Source organism: Amblyomma maculatum, chromosome 1, assembly GCF_055883805.1.
Source record: "Amblyomma maculatum isolate TAMU_Amacu chromosome 1, ASM5588380v1, whole genome shotgun sequence".
Classification (NCBI taxonomy): domain Eukaryota; kingdom Metazoa; phylum Arthropoda; class Arachnida; order Ixodida; family Ixodidae; genus Amblyomma; species Amblyomma maculatum.
The window spans coordinates 151,609,400-151,631,549 of record NC_139344.1 but is presented as its reverse complement, the minus strand read 5'-3'; the positions used below and the strand labels follow the sequence as shown (position 1 = coordinate 151,631,549).

At 47.3% G+C, this 22,150-nt stretch overlaps 1 protein-coding gene across 1 annotated transcript in view; it reads right to left on the bottom strand.

The window, feature by feature from the left end:
• Positions 1-22,150, bottom strand: part of LOC146204615 (band 7 protein AGAP004871-like) — a 230,551-nt gene that overhangs the window by 44,340 nt on the left and 164,061 nt on the right. Inside the window, exons 2-4 of the mRNA XM_084589302.1 lie at positions 11,838-11,944; positions 9,013-9,085; positions 8,288-8,370 (exon numbers count right to left, since the gene is read on the bottom strand). Of these exons, the coding sequence (XP_084445428.1) occupies positions 8,288-8,370; positions 9,013-9,085; positions 11,838-11,944 (263 nt within the window). The remainder of the gene's footprint in view (positions 1-8,287; positions 8,371-9,012; positions 9,086-11,837; positions 11,945-22,150) is intronic.

Sequence of the window (22,150 nt, the reverse complement as noted above, 5' to 3'; positions counted from 1 at the left end):
TTGGTGAACACCACCACACAAAAAGTAATATAGCGAGAGAAGACAGTGAACATTAGTCATAATATTGCGAGAACTACCCAGCTATGAAGAAATCGAAACAGCAAACCCCACAGCGATCATTACTAATATATATAGGAAAAATATAAAGCTATGAAAAATGTCATCTATATATAGATACAAAAAAACAGACGGCAACAATAAAAAAAAAACGCATTCATAGCAACCTATGTTTAGCGCCCCCCCCCCCATTTAGGGCACGAAAAAAAAACAACAAAACAGACTCAGACTCATGTGCGCAGAATGTCTGTGTTAGGTGAGAAGGTAGGAGTATAACTGCATTAGTATAGTATGGTATGGTTTTCAAGCAGCATCGGCCGTAGTGGACGGCTATGGGAAATTTCGGTCGCCTGGAGTTCTTCAAGGGCACTGAAACCGCAAATTACACTGACGCCTTGCGTTTTACCTCAGTCGAGACGCACCCGCCACGGTCGCAAATGAACCCGGGTCCCCGGTTCAGTAGTCGAAGACACTGACCACTGAGTCATAGCGGTAGGCGTGAGTATAGCTCTATAGGAGAGTATAACTAAGCAAAAGTATTGTGTATTTTATTACATTTGGTGTGATGCAAGTTAGGCGGCAGTGTTTAAACCACGCTGCGATCGCTGTTGCAGCTCTCATAAATCCGAAAATGGCTCTGCCTAAAACCAACTTTACGAAGAGAGCATGGTCACGGAAACAAAAGTAAATCACGCGAATGAAAGAGGCCAAGTCGGAGCAGTGTACTCTTGTGTGGACAGACACTGTATTTTTTGTGTTTACTTGGCCATTAGGCATTTTTACGACCTAAAGTGGGCGCCACATGTGTCCAACATGGTGGCGCTATACAGAGGACTGCTTCGGGTGTAAACGTAGGTAGACCAGCGCTTTTAAAATTTTGCGCGGTGACCGCTCTTTATGTATATTTTCTCGTCACCGTCTGTTTTTTTTTTTTTTTTTCGTAGGTGTAAATGAACAGGCAAGCGACAGTCCTAGCGATTGTCATGGCTGCTTGCGCACAAAACAAGCTATACAAGTTAGCCAGTCTCCATGGCGTGAGTTTTAAGCGCGACAACTGTGTCTCTTACTTTTCACCATCACAAATTTTGTCAACCGATTGCTATTCTGAGTAGGATTGCCTTCTTTAAAATCTTGTGTACAGATTAAAAGCCAGCACAGAGAGGGCAATTTTTTTTTTTTTTTTTTGCCCAATGTTTTCGAAGAGCGAATAACCAAGCCATGTGGTCTGTTGGTAAGCTGGGGATGAAAAGCACGAGGTGAATTTACAAAACATTTTTTTCGTCAAATTCTACACGAATCTTGCCATCTCGTCGTCGCAGTAACTAATTTCAGTTTAAAATGCGGAACTAACGAAGTGCGGAAAGAATCGTAATTGACTGCAACTCGAACGAAGTCGTTATGTCCCCCCCCCCCCCCCTCATTCGCTCTATCAGGATAAAAACTGCCCTTTACGGCAGAGATAGTTTTTGAAAAACTGCTGGCGCTTGAAATTCCCACGTTACTGACGCGTGCTTGGGCGCTTGAACTATTGGATACCTACTGCCGCTGCAGGAAAAAATACTTCCCGCCAGTTTTTTGCTCCTTTTTAAATCAACCACCCCACTACGTCTCTTAACAAATATTGGCGGGGTACTTACATACATACTCATTTAGACCGGGAAAATCAGCTTTCTTTAGAAATACAAGTTTGGCCCCAGAAAACAGCTGTCGTGGTGTCGTACGGTGCGCGCTCCACTGAAGTATGGAAACCTCCTCTTCTCTCGCTCTCTGTATGCTGCTGCCTCCAGAAAACTCTCGAAGTGGCACCTAGTTGCTCTATCGTCTCCTTTGTGTGCGTAAAACCACAAAACAGCACCCATAAGGTGCACTTTAGAGCAAAAATATGACAACAATGTCTGAATGCGCCGCCGAATCCGGGGCGACGAAGCGGTTCCGCCCAAGTCCGGGGCGCCGCCGAAGCGTGCCGTTGATTCCGTAAACATCATCATTGCAGTTGTGCTTGCACGAGGAGGATGAGTGATTTTTGATTCCGACGTGGAGACTCCAGGCCGCATGCAAGGCTTTTGATATGGTCTAGCGGAATTTTTATGGCGAATGAAAAGTGCATCGAAAGAACCTAGACCGCCGCTGGAAACCGCCCTGCCCCGTTTTTTCTGCTGTTGATGTAAGGACGCTTCCTTTCGCCTCACTTAGCAATTTATAATTACAGTTTTTCTTAATAAACGACTCTCTAACTCGAATGCGCAACGAAAGGAAACCGGCAAGAGGGAGACAAGGTGTGTGAATATGACACTTATCATTGCAGTTTGTTGCAGTTTTGCCAAAATGTGTAGTGGCAAGCGTGTTAACATGCACAAGTACACTCAATGGTAACAGTGTTTTTTTCGCGCTATCGTTCAGTAAAGTAGCCGTCGGCAAATGCGCGGCCACTGCTGCGTCAACCGAAGGCCACTACGACATACGGCCCCTCATATATATCACGGTGAACTGGTTTGGGAGGAACCAGGCTCTTTGAAGGGCCGCCCTTAAGGCAAGGAAGTAGTGATACGAAGCTGCGATTGTCACGCTTTTCACTCTCTTGGCAAGGAAGTCAGCATCGCCATCACTGACCAACCAATATGCTATATAGCTGCGATATACTTACTATGTGGTAGCATAAGGGCCCCACTGTGAAAAAAAAAAAAAAAGGCCGGCGTCGGCCCCATGGCGCCACGCACTTGCCAAGAGCCAACTGCAACTTGCTACCTGCCATGGCTGGTAGCTGGCAAAGTGTACCGAGGGATATCCCGCTTTCCTTTTAGAGAGCAGCCCTATTGGCGCCCGTTCCTGCGATTCGCGTCGGCGTCGGCCTTGTAACCAGCACCACCCCCCTCTCAGCCCCGCAGCTCAGCCCCCCTCTTACTCCGAGGCGGCGACCGCGCGTGTTCTCCGATTGCTGTGCGCACTCCTGCCAGCGCCGTTCGCCGCTGCGTGTACCCCCCCCCCCCCCTCCCCCTCCTCTTTTTGTGTGGCGGCGACGGTGTTTTCCGGTTGCCGAAGTGCCGGTTAGCTATCAGGGGATGACGGTGCGTGCATCCCAAGCCGAAACGCACAGCCACGTTTTCTCGACTCGCTAGTGGCGTCAGCGGCATCAGTCAGTCGCTGTTATCTCTTTGCCGCACAACGTTGCTATGGGCGCACGCGCTGCCTCCCGATAACTTAATTGCTCTCTTCATTTCTCTGACCACAAAGCTTCCTTCATGACACTAAATAACTATTAGTGGAGTGTTTCTTGTAAGAATATGTGTGAAACATTAAAAAAAGTTGTCTGTAATTGTAATACATATGTCTTGCTCCAAATCTTTGCCTCAATCTATAGAACAGGTGAAACAGCTGATGAGCTGCGCTCAAATTTGGCATTAGGAAGTAACGTAATCGTCGGCAAATTTTTTTTCTAGGGATAAGAATGGAAGAGCCGGAAGGTGGGTACCACGAGAAAATCTCTGTCATATAAGGTACAGCTAGTGGTACTTAGGTGTCCCAGTTTTTTAGCACAGAGCTTTACTTAGCTTTGCACTACCTCAAGCTGACATCTGCGAATCTACCGCAGAACCAGCGCAATGGTGGTCCCTGTATTATAGTTGCTGCTTCTTCACTCGTTGTGGCATCGTTTCTTGAGATAGGTTGGGGCACAATGGTGCAGTGAATTAAAGCAGCTAAGCATCTATAATACTGCAGTGTTTTTTCACGCCTCACGTGACGTATTAATCCACCGATCGGCAGTTGAGACCGGAACCGAAACAGGAGAAAGAATGGATTTGAAGATAAATTATTAAGCGGCCGTAGGCGAATATAATTAGGTGGTGAATTAAGTATACTGATGTCTTACCCCATTTAAAAAAAAAAGAAAACACGAAACAAAAAATTTGGTGTTTATACACCGCTAAACACTTCTTTTTTTTTTTTTTTTTGTCCCTTTAATAATGATCCGCTCTGCCTTAAATGTCGCAACAGGCAAGCGAGATTGCCTGATTGTGGTCAGTCCTGGCGTCACAATTAAGTCTGCTTAGCAGATATATAAGAGGACAAACGAATGATTCCAGAAATCAGCCCATACAAATCCCGGCCATAAAACGACAGCGAACAATGCTTCTTCAGTTTTATTCCGGAAACCTGTACGTGTATGTTATTTTCTTCACATCAAAATCCCCTAGGAAACCTTTTATAAGCAGGCACCGAGTTAAGGCCACTCAAAATGACTTATTTTCGCAGGTATGGCTCCTGAGAGCGCTCTCTCAGGAGCCATTCTATGTATGCGTAGGATGCTTGCTATATAACGGAGCATGTCTAAATATATACAAGTTGCCTTAAGAAAATTGTAGCATGTTTGTATAGCCGCATTACTTCAGCTGCATTGTAACTTTTCGTGTAAGAAAAGTCGGGAAAGCACGAATACTATGCATACAGTTACAAAGGCCTTCATATGCAGGCAATCGTTTTTGTCCCTTCCAAGTAGCGTCGAAGGTTTTATGATGACTGCCCGGAGAAGCCACTTGAGAAATTAAAGCGTTCCAAACCCTACATACATCGAAGATCATTAGCGCTCTCGTTGGAATTCTGATATCCAATTAAGAGCTCGCATTCATCTACCGATTCGAATTTGATTTCGACAAGGCTGGTAATTTTCCCGTGGCGTCTGTTCCCCGCTTCGGACGAGCTTCGCTTAGCAGATCAGTGACGTCGCGTGAAGTGTATTTAATCGCTTGCGCCAAGTTTTCGACAGGGCCCGTTTAGAGAATTGGCGGAAGCAGCATGCTGTGACGCGTGTAAGAAAACGTTGTGCTCCTTACAACCGGCCAGTTTCTGTGAGAGCGCGGACGCACTTCGGAAGCCAGTTTAGCTCGACACGACGGCTGCCAGAGCAAGTTTGCGAAGTTTCAGCCGACAGTAATCTAAGAACATATCGTCGCGTGCTACCCCCGATCGCGGAGCGGTTTCGACCCCAGGGACAAGCGAGTCCACATTATCCCACGGTATCTTTTCAACAAGGCGGCGACGCTAAAGACATCTTGAGGGCCCGCCTTCCAAGAAAAGGGCGGCTGCACGTGAAGAACCTTCATCTCCTTCCCGCCCATGCAGCTTCTTCTGTAAGACAGCGGCCCCGACGGAGTCAGCGCTCGGCCAGCTGCTCTGTCGCGTGGCACTGGAAGTCGGCCGCAGTCTATCTCGTGGCGGCCGTGGCCTCTCACCTCTCGCCGCCTCCTCCATGGAGAGTGTGCGGCGACAAAGGTGCTCCACCCCGTGAGGGAACTCATTTGCATTAATGGCGGTAACGAGATTAGGCTCGGTTGCCCACACTAGAGCCCACATTATCGCGCAGAAAACACCGTCGCGCCCCCATCGCAACCCCTTCTTTTTCTTCTTTCCCGCTTCACCCCTTTTCTTCGCGGGCTGTGGAGCGCGCGCTGGGGGCATGACGAGAGGGGAAAACCCCGCGCGGACGGAGCGCTGTGATTTGGCCCGCATTAAAATTGGAGCGTGCAAAAAGGAGGGCTGACCATTCGCCCCTCTTGACCGGCGGCTGCACGCTACACGGAGCGTCTCGTGCTGCTGTAACCGAATCAATAGCGCGACGAAGCGACTAACGAATGTGGCGCGCAAGAGGGTGCCGCCGCACCGTTCCGTGCTTCCCGCTCCGGCAGAAGAGCACGGCTCGCGGAGCTTGCTAGCAGTGTTCGACAAGGGCTGACGGGGGCGGCCAACTTCTATTGCGCGCTGGTAGAAACAGCATTGCTTAGGCTTCATCGCACTCGTATCATTTGAGAGGAAGCAATGGGTGCATTTTCAAAAAGTTGGACGGCCATGTTTTTAGCCTCGACGCGAGTTATTTAACGTGTCACAGTCGAACAATGTCAAACGTAGCGCCCTACGTGTCCTTCCTGAGCAAGATCTATTTACACATAACACGCAGATTCCGAAGGTGAAACTAAAATAATTCACAAATTGGAAGCTGTTCAGTGCATTTTAAAGAATCGTTTACTTTGACATGAAACAAGCGATTATGTCAGCGCCACGTCTGAAAACTGCAGTTTTTAACCGAATGATAGGCAGTCGAACCTTTTTCGTATTTTCTGGCGAAACCTTTAGAAAAGCCAAACTTTTGTAGCGAGAGCTGCATTGGCCACAGTCTCGCCATTTCGCCGTGCCTGTCCGTGAGAAGAAGAAAACGTACAAGAAGAAGAAGAAGACAGATAACTCGGTAGTTGGTAGAGGCGAACCACAACAGAGAGTTGCTAGGACAGAAGGTTCGATCGAACGCTGTGACGGCGGTGTGCCCAGGAGTTCGACCTAGAGACGATGTCATACCACTAGAAGTTTTCTACAGCTGAATGAGAACGGTTAATGACTAGAGGCAAGGAGTGCTCATACGTGAAGTGATTCCCCTATGACATAAATAAAGCTGAAACCATAGAGTAAACCACTGTGCACAAAAGCCATATGTGTTTACTTTCAAGCCGAGACTAAGCGTAGCCATGCAGACTGCTCTCGCGTAACTCCAGGTGTAACCACAAGTCAAACCACAGGTAATTTTTCACACTGTTCTCAGACGACGCTTTAATTTTCAATGAAAACAAAATTCTATCGAAACAAACGATAAATTTACTCAGTAATAAAATGTAACATTAAAGAGAAGCCCGCCAAATGAATAGTAGTTGCTATCTTAACATACCGCTGTCACGCGAGATATCTTATATTTTAGGGGCGTTTTTTTTTTTTATTGCACAAAGAGAGCAACGTAAATGGGACCTAGTCGTAAACATTTCAAACTGTTGCTCTTCAACATGATCATCAACCTGCGGATTGACCCTCTTTCTAGCGCAAAGCGAGTATTAAGTAGTTATCTGAGTAGTCAACCCTAAGCAATTAACCATGTAAAAATAACAAGATACAACTGAGTAGGAGGCGCCACTTCCAATAGCACTCAGTTGTCTTCCCTCCGAACGCGGTTACATTCAGCTGCAACACCTGGCGTGTCGAGAGATCCATCGGGGTGACTGCATTATTTTATTGTTATGCAAGATACAAGGCGCAAGGTACACAATGTGCTTCACACGCCTCGGTTTCCCACTGGTCGGCGCTTTGGCTAAAGGGTATTTTATTTCTGTAAAGGCGCACTGCGTGCACGTACGTGGCCCTCGGTCAACCAGTTAGTCATAAATTCATGTTAAAGCCTTTGTGAAAACGGTCTATTTTTTTTTTTTTTTTTTTTAAGAGCTGGGCCCTGCTAAAGTGGAACACTCCGCTCCCGAAGACAATTAAATGTACTGAACGAGGCTCGCGAACAAAAAGTAAGAGAGGGCGTTTATGAAGCGCAGAGCCACAACATGAAAGCGAAGTATCAGTTTGCATACAAGAGTAATTTTTATTTTTTTCACTGAAACGGAAAACGCGTCACTCTCCTCACTGTGCCGAAGGAGGTGTATTTAGGAAAAAAAAAAAGAGAAATGCGTGCTTGTCTCTAAAACTGATGGAATAATTCTTGATTGAATGCTCATAAAACGCTCTCTTTCACCTTGTACGTGAAAATGCAGGAACCTAAATTTCTACTGTGCTCTGCGATAGGGGGAACAAAGAGCAAGAGGAGCGACAAAAAGGGAATGGAAAAGAGGGAATGGCAGTCGAGTGACGCTCACATTGCACGAGAGTGCACACTAAGCATGGGGATATAATAAATAGAGCTACTTGGTAAGCGCTCAAGTACGTCAAGCGACTTTACGAGGAGAAGAAACAGACGGGATGTAGTCCACAGTCCCTGCTGTTTCTTTTCCGTGCAATAATGCGTTTTTTTTTTTTTTTTTTGCACTGAAGTGGCGAATTTTCTGCAGCGTTCAGCAACAGTCAACTGCCAGAGTGATGTACTTCACGAAGCGCCGCACCGTTCTTGCAGTGTTCCTCATCGGCACATGAGGTTAATGCTTAGAACGTTGCTTGGCAAGAGGGGTCTGTTACTCTTGAGTCTCTTACTGTGCGGTTCGTTACTGTCACTCAGCGGTCGACTCAGACGGTGAGCAGGACAAGCAGCATTGGTGCAGTTGACTAGAGAATCTGAGTACATGCTTACAGGGTTTCTATACCCGTCAACAGCTCTGAAACATTGCGACGTTTACAGCGTAACTATAACGAAGCACAAATCAAGAAAAGTCTCACGAAGGTTTCAGGCATCCGCAGATCCGCTGCTGTAAACTCTTACCTCTTGGGGTGGAACATCAAAGGTTAGCGTCCTGAGATCAACCTTGGTGTAGTTTTCGATGCAGGGGAGAATGAAAAAGATACCTGCAAGGAGGCATCATGGTGTAAGAATGTAAAGGTGAAAAGTGGTGATCGTATAGTATTAGTCCGAGTACAGTATAAAACAGTTGACCGACCACCCAAATAAAAGGAAATGTGTTTTGGCAATAATGACGCTGTGCCCTGCGCTATGCAGGATGACAGTGACTCCTCAAGAGGGCCTTCTGTGGAGACGTTATGTGTCAGCCCCTGATGATAATCATGTAGTAAACAAATTTCGAAACCACGTACACTGTCGTTGATGAAGGATTCTGTACGAGACACTATAAAGAACAATGCAAAGTTTGAGTGTTTTGACATATGCGTGTTAAATAAGGGCACTTTTAGTTACTGTTGACGAAGGTCAATCGCTTCCTCTAGACGAAGGATCAATCACGAAGTAATAAAGAAACATCGCCATTATTTCAGCTGCAACATTATAAGGCCTCGAATGTTTATATTGACTCTATTAGTGCCCCAATTATGCTTTATTTTTGCAGCAGAGTCTACCGCTTGATTATAGAGAACTAGATAGTCGCCAGACGAGAAATAGATACCATGTTTCTTACGCGGTTAGAGTGTACGTCATTATCAGCATCACAGATAGCTGAAATGCAAGCTTTCAAAAGCAACAGTCAGATCTCTTACCGGGCCCTTTCGATCCCCCTTGCAGGAGTCTTCCCAAACGGAAAATAACTGCGCGTTCGTACTCCTGGACAACCTGCGAGATGCGAAAAACAGATAGGAAGAATGCGAAGGCGTAATGTTGCTTTAGAATTTATTTGCAAAGAGCTTAATAGTTTGTACTGTCTTGCTAATAGGCGCCTTGTTTTTTTCTTAGCGTCAATTTTTGCAGAAGTTACTTTTCACTGTAAGCTTTCTCTATAACTTTGAAACTCTCTACATTTGCAGCAAATGTTGATCATTGAATGAAGCATCGATGTACAACGAACCATCCACGCGTCGCCGCGTTGGTATGCGAACATTTACGCCAGAGAGGCGTTGCGTGCAGAAAGGTCTCGAAAGCGAGTATATATATTCACTTATTTATTTATTATACCTCAAAGAACACGGTATGGGGCATTACGTGCGGTGACAGTTTGCGGTAGCATCTGTAAGTAGCATTTCCACAGAACACAACTAAGGTGGCAATGCAATTTAGATATCACCGCGTTTTGGCGAATGCAAATAACTACTTGCTTCCTTATTGCTTCCAGCACTTATAATTAAGTTACAGCCGTGTCGCTATGTTTTGAAAGAACGATACAGTTTAAAAACGTTAGCGTATTCAACATCCTTACCCTGACGACATTGGCAACAGCGTGACGTGGATATGAGACTCGAAATTTAATTTCGTACTAGGCTTCCGGAAAGTAAGGAACAGTGATGTCATCAAGAAAGCCACGCTGCAGTGTTTACTGCGTGAACAGTACTACTGTACTGTCATCCTCGAGGATCATGGCTTTAATGGACGGTGTGGCCTATTGTCATCAGATTCGGCCTCTAGATGCTTCACCCACGAGCTATCTATACCCACCGTATCCCTGCTAGAAGGCCTGAAGGGTGCACGAGTATGAGTGTTGATACTTCCAGAACGCTAGGCGCGCCTGTTTCCGCCAGCCATAGCGGCGAGGGAACAGCGGAGTATAGGTACAGTACGTGACCGGTGGTCGCCGCACGCGACACGGTGTCGCGCTGTGGTGTCGATATTCTGCGTCACAAATAGCATACCGATCGGCATGGGAAACTCTGATGCTGGTTCTCTGCACCGGGCCGAGCACCCGAGGATTAAAGCTCTAGGTGAAACCACTTGCGTGTCTATGCTCATTGCAGTAGATGACTGAGAAGCCAACGCTCTACTGTTTTGTGGGTGCTTGTGATTTCTTGCAGGTGTGTGCTGTCTCTTCCTACGTGACGGCCCAAGAAAACATAACCGAAGCCGATAGCAAGTTTTAGTAAACTATTTAACGTGCAGTGCGGCATATCCCTTGAAGCTGTGACGAGCGCCATAAGGCCTTATCAGCAAAACGATAACGATAACTATAAATATCGATGTTTATGTTTCCTTAAGAAAATGAAGCAACTTTTTACAAGGAGTTTTAGTTCACCTAGCTAACAAATATCATTATGAAGCATTATTTCCTTACTCTCCAAGGCACAGATGGCACAAAATAGACACGTATTCATAGCAAATAAGACAGCAGTTCGAACTGCACCGGTTCCACTATCAGTCACACACGCCACCCACACGACCAAATGGGTCTCTGACTTCCACGCCATTCAAATAGTGCAAGCTCGATAACCGTAAGACTTGGAGGTCGCCATCTTGAACGTGAAGTCGAATTAGGCTGGACATCGATTTAGATTTAAATCGATTGAGTTCAAGCTATGAAAGTGGCCCAGGACAAACTTGGAGGTCACCATAGTGATCACCATAGTCGAACTAGGCTGGCATTGATTTTAGTCCAAATCGGTCGAGGTCAAATTTTGGGAGTGGCCAGGGCCAAATTTAGGGGTGGCCCGGGGCCAAACTTGGATGTCATCACCGTGTTCATCATAGTCGAATTAGATTGGACATCGATTATGGTCCAAATGAGCCAAAGTCAAATTCTGGGTGTGGCCGGGGCCAAATATGGGGGTGGTCCAGGCCAAATTTGAAGATCACTTTCGCGTTCGCCACTGCCGATATAGGCCGGATATCGATTTTAGTCCAAATTGGCCGAAGTCAAATTTGGGAAGTTTCCCGGACCAAATATTTGGGTGGGCCGGGATAAATTTGAGGGTCACCAACATGTTTGCCACTTCCGAATTAAGCTGGTCATCGATATTCTGTACACATAGAGACGCGCCCGGGGAGGCACCCTTGCCACGGTGGTGGCGTACATAACTAGCGAACGCATTCCTTTCGTTAGAGGTCAAATCCCGGCGTCATTTGACCTTCAGGAATGGTAGTAGCAGAGTTAACACTCTAAAAGTGTACAATGCATTTTTAACAGCCTATCGCTTTTATTCGTGTTTTGTTGAGCATGCTGAGCGACGTTATTGCTAGTGATTCGAGGCATTTTATGCAACGTGCTTTTTCACTGTCGAAGTTTACGACAAGCGACTTACCTAAACTACTTTTTCGTCATCTAATTAAGGCGCGTTGCTTCTAGTTTAATTGTGTTTTGTGCAATTCACACGTTCAGTACTAGGCTGCACATGTCTATTTTAGGTTCAGTGGAAAAGCGTTCAGTGCTCTTCCCCCGTTAGAACAGATCCTGATTGACTTCGGCATGCTTACGCTCCCGATGACAGCTGAGCGGCCTGGAGTGACATGTACTGAGATGGCCTCCAGCCAATCGCAAATAATCGTTGCGCACGGGCAAATTTACTCCACTGTCGTGATTCGGCAGCTGCGCGCGAGCGCTGATACACGTTCAAGGGCAAAATGACGTGCAAGAGAACATGCGACGTGGGTGCCATTGACATACCTTGATGCAAAAAAGCAATGAGAAGGGAAAGGTGACCACGACAATCACGAACGACAGAACGGTGAGGATCCAACCACAGAGTCCGAGTCCAGCTTCCGCGGATTCTCCTGAAACCAATAAAAAAATTATGTCAGCATCGTAAGCATTAACCTTCAAAGTTCAATAATAAATGGCAAAAATGTCAACAAGTAATATAGAATGATAAGCCGCCATAGTTTTCGCTGTTTCAGCTATGCACGGCAATTAAAAAAAAAAAAAAAAACCCGTTTGCCACAGCCAGGCGTACTACATTTAAGTGTATACAAAATTAGTGAAGAAAAAACATTTGAGCCCAATTACAAAGCCTGTATACCAGAACAATTTTTCCACAATCACGGCTCATTTTTATTCTGGCATCAGAAAACTTCAGTGGTGGGTATGGATAACACTGCGAATTTTTTTGGAAATAAATTAAAGATGATATTATCTTTGTATGGGCCTTATTATAATATTTAATTTGATCCTAATTATCTCTTTTATGATATATTTATACATTGCTGCAAATACCTTTAAAACGAGCGTGTATGAGTTAGCCCGACCTCAATTAGGTGCACTTTCTTCTTAACTTTAATTTGCATAACATTTCATTACGGATCAATTATATTTATCCCAAATTGCAATCGGCAATCCGCGCGCTGCCCGAATCCCTCAAAGAGCCAAGTTGTCAAGGAGCAGGGACTCTGCTGTACCGCAGTCCAACCAGAATTCAGGATCTGAATCCAAAGCATTCATTTAAACAGCTCTTCGGTTTCACAGAACAAGAAAAGTTGCTCCCGATCGCAAACTGGAATCTGCCATTGACATTTGTTTATTCCAATATATAACTACGCCATTTTGTGAAGCACTGTCGACAGAAGCCCATTACACTGCAAGGGCATTAAGGCGGGAGCTTAAGCTGCCCGACATGTCGACACAGCAATTTGTAGGCCCGGGACAAACAGGCAAATTCAACTGTCAACACATCGCCTTTTGCTTGCAAGTCGGTTTCCACCCGCGAGTACTATCTCCGCGATGTCGTGTAAGCGAAGTTGAAAAGGGGAAAAGGCTCACGAAAAAGTGTGCACAGGCTGCAATAACCAATTCGAGGCTTCTCATTCGGCTTTTCCTTGAAAAGTTTAGACGACTCAACTAAACTAAACTAAGCAGAAGGAGCACACAAATATCATGCAGCTTTTCAATACCGAAAGATAACTAGCCCACTATAGAGCTCGTTTGCAGGCGATTTTTAAAGATCACTTTGGTGGCTTCGTGAAGTTGACCGCGTCATGAAAAATTATTGGAAGGAACCCAGAAGTTTCCCTTTCATCTTTTGCCTGCGTGTCTTCAGCCCTTTCTCGCACTTTTTGCAGTGGTTTCGTCAATTAAGTCGTATTCCCCGAAGAACAGAGAATGCCGGCATAGCGGACTGCTGCGCAAGAAGAGGAGAAAGCATGTCCTCGATCGCACGGGGGATAATGACGAGAAACGAACAGTGCGGGCGCATATGACTGGCTAAGCATCGCGAGCTCTGCAGTGTAGCACAGCGTACGCAGGCGCAAGCTCCGCCCTTGGCAATGGCTGCAATCCCAAGGAAAAAAAAAAAAAAATAAAGCGCAGTGGCCATAGAAACCAGTTTCAAGGTCCCCTTAATCACGCTTTGAAGCTCTGGCGCTCATTTCCAGGTAAAAACATAGGGAACATAGCAGCGCCCGCGGCATTTCTCCGGATTCTGCTTGGATATGCGAAAGGGTCGGGCAGTTCTGAAATGCGAGTACTTATAAATCACTCTCTTTGAGAAACCGTTGCGCGATAGGGGAGCACCGCAATGGCAGTCATATTGCTGGGACCAGTAATAGGCTTCCCGCAGCCATATAGGGCCCCTATATATCATAGATTGCCTCCGCACATTATTTGAGGGAAGAAGGCTGCAGCCCAGCAAGGGGGCAAAAGAAAACAATGCGCGAGGAGGACACACGATGCCTGGGCCGTCTGCGATGAGCGCAAGGGGCGAGATTAAGCAACCGCGGCAATCGCTGCCACCCCTGCGTCCTGGACAGATAAGAGCGGTTGGCGGGGCAGAAGGCGGGAAACAAAAGCAGCAGCGCGGAAGGAACCGGGGCAGCCAAGAAGTTTTGGCCGCACGGACCAACTCCTATTCAGCGTGATGAATGTCACGGAAGACTCGTCGGCGCCGGCGGCATTATTGGCGGCCGTTCTCCTGTCCTCGTCGTAGGCGCGCGGCTCTTCGGGCGCACTTTGACCAGCGCGGGACTAAACGCGGCGGTGCATCTCTCGATCTTGCTCGCTTGTGGTATTCGCGCTACACCATTCATCTCGGCGGCGGGCCTCGGGACGGACGCCGGCCGCCAATGGTGGGCCGGCTGAAAGGCCGCGCACTCGGACAGACCTCCGATGCGTCATCCCGCCCCTTCTGGCCCCCCATGCACGGGGCGCGCGCGAGCGCGCGCCGGCGCGAGCTGTTCGCGGCGCAATATCGGCGTGATATATCAGCGGCCGCGAGTGGCCTCAATGGCCGTGGTGTATGAAGACGTCCCAAGAGTGATCGGCCGCGGCGCAACAGGGCGGCCGGCCGCGCTTTCCCGGGCTTCGCCTCCGTCGGTGGCCCCTTGCCCCGGCCTTCACTTCTTGCTGAGCGCCCTGTAGGCTGTATCTCGACATTGTGTTCGCGTTAGCAGAGCACGCAGCGCCGTTTGCATCTTGGCAGTGTGAAAGGCTTCGATCATTTATTGTTGTATTTCTTTTAGCGCGATTGCTGTCATGTGATAAAAGAGATAGAACTAACAAATCAGCAGTCGCCGCTGTGTTGGAGGCAAACAACAACAACAACAACAACAACAACAACAACAACAACAACAACAACAACAACAACAACAACAACAACAACAACAACAACAACAACAACAACAACAACAACAACAACAACAAAACATCAGCCTTGCGAGTGGCCGGAAAGCAATGTACTCTGTCCTTGGCCTTCGTACAAAGCGTTACAACAGAGTGGTGCCCCGGAAAGCGGGACTCCAACATCGTACAATGTACACTCTGGTTCCGTCTGGCCGGCTGCTGGCACTCCAGACATCCGCTCCTTGACGAGAGGACACTTTGCTCCGAAAACGACAAGAAAATTCGGTGCTTAATGTCTTACTCCATAAAAGATGTGTCTACAGTGGTTCGAGCAGGGCTGAAGAGTGGAATAGAGGCAGAGAGAGGAAGCCAGCGGCGGTCTTGTTTGCATATCGTTTTACACAAATGGGAGAGCTTAAAAATGGCTTTTTGCCCATTTTATAACACAGAGCTGAAGCATGCGATCCCCATGCTCTGTCGGTTTGCTCGATGTTATCTGACGCAAAATACCTCACATTAAAACGAAGCGTCGGCCCTTCTAGCGTGTGTAATATTAATATTCGCGAGACCGCTATTTTTATGTAGTGATCCTTGCATCGACAAGAACGGTTGCGCTCCTGAACAGTTTTATCGGGCTGGTGCGACAGAGACTGTAAAAGTATGTAAACGTAAATAGTGTGTTTTAGAAAATGTGCTATAGTAACATTTTATACAAAAAGCATCAGTTCTAATTGCACAATAAACCAAAATCGATGAAGGGGAGAAAATAATAAGCAGTAAAATTGCGCCGCAACCAAACAAAACAAAGATTCACCAAAAATATTACAAGAACAACAAGATTGCTCCATTGACAGGTGGCAAGTATAAACTCCAGATTTTTTTAATATCACCCGAGCGTCGATGATTCTCTCAGCCAGAGTCTTAACCCGGGAAGAACTGGCGAAATCGACGAGGATTAGAGTGCGCGCAATATAGTGAACTAGAATACATGACAGCGCATAGCTAATCCCAAGGGAAAATTGGAGCATGTAAGGCGCTGTTCTATTGAATTCTCGAGACTGAAACACAAAGCTGCGTGTTTAAAGCGAGCGCTGATGACGAGTGGTGCAGCAATTACAACTAATAAAAAACATTACGCGCGATAAATGCGCTTAATGCAGGGCGGAATGCGTTAGAACTGGGCCGCTATTTTATGAGCGCACGGACTCGCGTCGTCGTTTCCCAGCCGCTCAAACTAGTGCGCCTGCGTTAAGGATCAGAGCGTCCTCTGTGCGCGGCTGTGTCAGCTATAGTGCCAATGCGCGATAGGCAGCAGAAGCAAAGGTGATTCTCATTTTAGAGCGCAGCCTTTTTTTTTTTTTTTTTGGCGCCCGTTCCTGCGTTTCGCGCCGTCGGCGTTTCCCCTCGTAACCTGCTCCGCAGCCGGGGCAGCGCGCGCTCCTGCCGCCACCGTTCGCCGCTGCTTTTAAATTCAGGAACATGGTTTATGATCAGTGCCGTGGTTCGAAATTGCATAATTTTCTGCTACACAGTCTGCGTTGGAGCATCGTATCCCCATGGCTAGGTTAGGCTTAACATAGGCTTAACATAACAGTTGCTATGGCAACCATCGAGGCACTAGTAATTTTTCTTTTGCTCGGCTCTGGTGATTGTGCGAGCGTTTTCGCACTTTTAAGCTGGGTGGAGTGTGAAAGTGCGGTGAGCAAAAGTCGGAAACTGCGGGATGACAGAGAAAAAAGTGGCTGCGCGGTATCCCGCAGGAAAAGGTTCTCCGAATGCAGTGCGGGGATTGTATTATTTCTCGCTTGTGGGAATGACTACATTGGCAAGAAGGGGTTGTGTATTAATGAGCGGCTGGCAGATCATCGCAGGTCCTTAAAAGATGCAGCGTCTTCTAACCTTGCAGGAATTGCGTGTTTCCCCCATTTTGACATGAGAGTGTCCCGTACGCTCACAGCAATATTACACGTATTGGGATAAAAAGGCATAAGCCTGCAAAAAAAGTTGCGCTGCAGCGTGGGCCCTTCTTCTAATGAACTGTGTAGCTTTATAAAGCCTAAATTAAAGAGCCAGTTTTAATCAACTGGCTATCTTTCCCATTTTTAAAGCAAACAAAGTGTCCCATTTAGTATTTAATTATTTATTTGCAACACATTGATTCAGTAAAATTGGAAGATTACTTTTCGGCGCGCTCACAAGTACGGCGGCAGGAAAAAAAAAATAGTGATTGTACCACTCAATGATAGAATGCAAAATTAAGAAAAATATACTGTCTCGCCCGCACCAAAGACGTATAATCGGATAAGGCAAACTATAATGAAAAGCAATTCTGCCCCATCGGACAGGCCATGTTCTTAGCCCACAGAGGAAGAAATGGCAATACTTTTTATTATCTTAATATTTGGTTACTCATGTGAGAGACGGTATATTAAACGATTCTGAGGGCGGCCTTTTCTGGCTACATTGAAATTTGTCGTATGCCGCAAAAGACGCATTTATCGGAGCGAAAATTGATTTTAAAAATGGTCGCCCCAGTCCATTCAAATCAGAGATGTCCTTAGAGAAACGTACGAGTTGTTACTGCTTTGAAGAGAATTACGGTGTAGCGTAGGATACGCGCCAGAAAAATCGGTGTCGACGCAAGCATTTCACTTGCGAAATAGACAAGGGGGAAATGAACATTTAGTAAACGCGTTGTGGTGCGTATGACTTAGTAACGTGTGTTTGGGATATGCACTGATGCTCCAGTAATAATAACTTAATAAAATTCAATAATTTAGAACAGACATCTTTTCTCTTTTTAATTTTGCGGAATGAGAACGTGGTGTTAAAGACGGTCATATCGCGTCTATTTTTAAGACGAAGCTTAAGTGTCTTTCTAAGCTTAAGGTTTGCAAATTGGCCACCAGCCTTGCTTGCTGCGCGGCACTCTTTTCGGTATGAATCAAAGTAAAACCTAGAATTCTCTCTCTCTCTCTCTCTCTCACACACACACACACACACACACACACACACACACACACACACACACACACACACACACACACACACACACACACACACACACACACACACACACACACACACACACACACACACACACACACACACACACACACACACACACACACACACACACACACACACACACACACACACACACACACACACACACACACACACACACACACACACACACACACACACACACACACACACACACACACACACACACACACACACACACACACACACACACACACACACACACACACACACACACACACACACACAAACACACACACACACACACACACACACACGCGCGCGCGCGCGCGAATACAAAAACAAACAAACAAACAAACAAACGAAATTCATTTTGTGCACACTATTCACGCCATGTTGGGACTGCAAAATGTTAAGAAGTTAGGCACTCTCCTTTTCAAACGAGGGTGTCTTCGGAGATACGGAACGAACATTCGGTCCGGACGCAGGTAAACAGCGCATCACAGCAACAAATTTCGAGGGGAAAATAAAAGGGCCACCAGCCTTTTCCGTGCGCCCCTCCAAGGGCGGCCTCCGAGAGACCCGCAGGGGAGCAAGTGCTCGCTTCTCTCTTCTTCCTCATACAACGGGGCTGCTTACGGGACGCATGCTCCGTTTTGTTTGGCCCAGGTGGGATTTGAAAAGCGCTTCGCTTTGACGCTGGGTCTCCTGACATTTCGTTCGCTAGCAATGCCCTCCTTTTCGTCTTCATGTAGCGAATAAGTCGAAGCTTCGCGGGAAAGACATTTGGCAGCCAAATTTCGATTTGTTATCATTCTGTGCTTTTGTTGTTTTCTTCCCCCCCCCTCCCCCCTCCTTCTACCTGAAGCATACTTGCCTTCTCTCCCCTTGTGCCATCCGGACCGACTGAAATGTTTTACGGCAGTGGGCACGGAACCCCGAGGAGATAACGAAAACAGTGAAGACGCTCATCAGAAAATTGAAATTGCGGGGATCAGCGACGTATGATGCGCTAAGATATTGCGTCATTCCTGGATAAAGAAGAAAAACTGCGCGAACGCGTCATATGCTTACGAGGCTTTCGCATAGTAGTTTGCAATAGGTGCAATAGCTATGCAATTCATTACGTGCGTTTGCAACTGTGCCGTGAGGTATGGGATCAAGAAGCCTAAGGGTGACCCAGCAGGGAGTAAGAGTCGCCGCAATGAAGAGCTTTGGGTCAACTTCGAGTCACTGCACATCTTCAGCGTACACAGACACCTAGCCACACACGGAAATTTTCCCCCTCTCGACACAATGAACTTCACATGCTCTTGGCAAATCAAACGCTCCGCTTGCGCAACGTTTCACAGCTTAAGTTGGCACTTATTATTATTTTTTTTTTTGTGTATTCTGAGCGAAAGAGCTCAATGTGCCGCTCGCAGTGCGGACAAAACGCTCCCTGCAAGCTCTTTTATTAATGGCATCAGCTGGCCGCAGATAAAATCGTTTGTGTTGCTGTTCGGTCCGCGCGCCACTTAGAGAAACCTCGTAATTGCACTGAAGGGGCACCACAAGTAACCCTGCTTTCTAGGGGAGCAAGATGCCCGCTGATCAGGGCAATGAAAAAAAAAAAAAAGAAAAAAAAGGCGAATTACTTTTGCGTCGGAAGAAACGATGAAAGTTTGGAGTGAAAAATAATATAAGAAAGCAACGGATAACATTTAGGAAGAGCGATTGAAAATCGTTCGTAAGAATGACGGCGTTCTGGTTAGTGCGAATGATATTTACGGCCTGTCCGGTGATCTTCGTGAACGAGTGTATTGTGTAGCGAAATAATTGAATATACGACGGAAGAGCGGCGTTACAATCATTGTCTTTTCTTCAAGCCTGCCCCTCGGAAACTAACGAGCATTTGCGCCGACAAAACGACGTTCTGCAGAGAAAGCGGTATGCTTGAAATAAAACCGCTTCTTGTTCAACTTATTCCGCCTAATATTTGTACTTGAAGGGGGACAAAAGGAACGTTGGCCGGGCTCCGTATATACCTCTCCGCGGGGATGGCTTTTAAGGAAAATAATCTCGTAACTGAGAAAAGCGAACGAGAAGAAGAGCGCCGGCCGGAGGGGAGCGAAGTAAATTGAGAGCATCGCGGGAAGAGGAGAAACAGGCGGGCGTGTGAGGCCAGGATGAGAGCGCGCGAGTTACAAAGCACCTGGCGGGGCAGCGATCCCTGGGACCCGTTTCTATCATAAACGCGCGGCAGCGGTGGCAAAAGGGCTTCCCATTCTCCTGAGAGGTATTTGCGCCAACACAAATATACGGCGCGGGGCCGGAGAGGCGAGGAGGAGACAGCTTTCGGCCGTCCTTCCGACGCACAAGAGGACCGCGAGGAAAAATTCGTTTAAGCCATACGCGAACTGCAAAAATGGAGCCCAGATACGCTGCAAAGCCGAGAAGCGCCGCAGAACGTAAGGGAGGCTCAAACGACGCCCACAAAGAGCAAAAACGCACGGCGGCTGCTCCCGAGGCAGGGAGAAGATGGCGAGTCTTAAGTTACGATACCGAGGCGCTTCCTAATGTCTCCGGCGAGACGATATCCCGACCTCCTTCTTCCCCCAAAGCTCAGCCACTAACGCGTTTTTCTTTGCCAGTTTCGAGTCACGTGGCGGTTCTTCCTTTACGTTTCGTGGCCGACTTTTGGTGCGTCAGCTTTGAAATATCGCAGCCGTGAATCAAAGCGATGAGGGCGACCTGTTCAAATGAGTTATGTCTGCGGGCACCGAAGAAGGGCCGCCGAGGACGCCGGCTGCCGCCGCGACTCTTTCGGCCGCCGCCAGATGGAGCGCCCCTCGCCCTCACGGGATGGGGCTTTCCCGTCGCCCCCCTTCGCCGCTCAATCGCGGCCGGCTTGAATGAGGCGAAATCCCCTGTTTTCCACAATCCTGGCGCAAATGATTTTAGGCCCAATTAAACACTGAGCTGAGGCACGAGTATCCTTTAAAAGGCGACCTAATTAATCGGGTCTTGTACTACGCGGTTGTGACGTCCAGCTCCTCAGAGCAGGTGATCACCTAACCGCGTTCCTGGGGTGATGAGGAGGTGGAGTTTTGTGCTTTGCAAGGAAACTTTGAGTGCAAATGAGATGGCGCTACGGTGGGAACCATGCAGCCGCAGCTTCCGCACTGCAGCCGCGACCCCATCGCATTGGTTCGGGCTATACCACTGTAGGCACCGAGCTTAATTTAGCCTCCCCTCACGTCGGCCGCTGCGATGACGGCTGCGTCACTTGAGTCGACATGCTATATCGCTCTGTATCCCTCACTTGTAAGCCCTGAAATATAACAGAAGCCTAGCTGAATGCCATATGGCACTCGTAGCTCCTGCCTCTGCTCCGGCCGTGAGACTTGTGCCAAGATATCCGTTAAATTGACGGTACATTGCTCGTCATGTTCTTTTGTCACAGCGTTTGAAATGAACCTCCAAATAGTCGAAACAAGCAAGGACCGTAGCGCATAACATTAGTAGTCACTTTCACAAGCTATGAACTTCACACACACACACCACGGAAACGGTGATGGTGGTAATGTATGGCTCACAGGATTCAACGTCCCTCAGTCTATGAGGGACGCTGTAGTGAAGGGTTACAGAAATTTTGAGCACTACGAGTTCTCTAACGTGCACTGACATCGTACAGTACACAGCCGCCTTGGACTTCGCTGGCCATTGAAACGCGGTCACCGCGGTTGGAATCGAACCCGCATCCTTGGGATCAGTAGTTGTGGGCCCTAACCATCATGTCACCTCGGTGGGACGAAAAATAATAATGAATATAGAAATAGTCTCTGTAACTTACTCTCCATTACTGTCCAGCGAAGGCTTACTATACTAGGCCCCGCCGTGGTGGCTCAGAAGTTAGGGTGCTAGTCTACTGATTCCAAGTGCGCGGATTCATCCCAGCCGTGGCCACCGTTTTTTCATGGAAGCGAAAAGCAAGGGGCCATACAGGGTGATCTAATTCTAGCTATAACACGGTCACTACTTTCAAAGCAGCATTGCGTCGAGTGCAGGCGCTTATCGAAGCAAAGCGATATATGTACAGTGGGACGCGGAGATGATGCTTCGCGTGGCCTGCCGCCTAGCTTTATGGAATAACCGGGTCGAACGCAATGATAATTTGAAAGCAGTAACCGTGTTATAGCTAGAAGTGGATCACACTGTACAATGTGAGTGCACGTTAAAGAACTGCAGATTATCAAAATTTCTGCAGCCGTCTACCACGGTCTCCCTCACAGTCAAAGTTACTTGGGATATTAAACCCTATAACCAAACAAAACCAATTTTCAAAGCGCCATTTGCCTTAGGGACCCGAGCAAGTTTTCAACGCCCCTCTCTTGATAGTCGCATGTCTTCTCACCCTCAGCCTTTGAAACCTGGACAGAGGG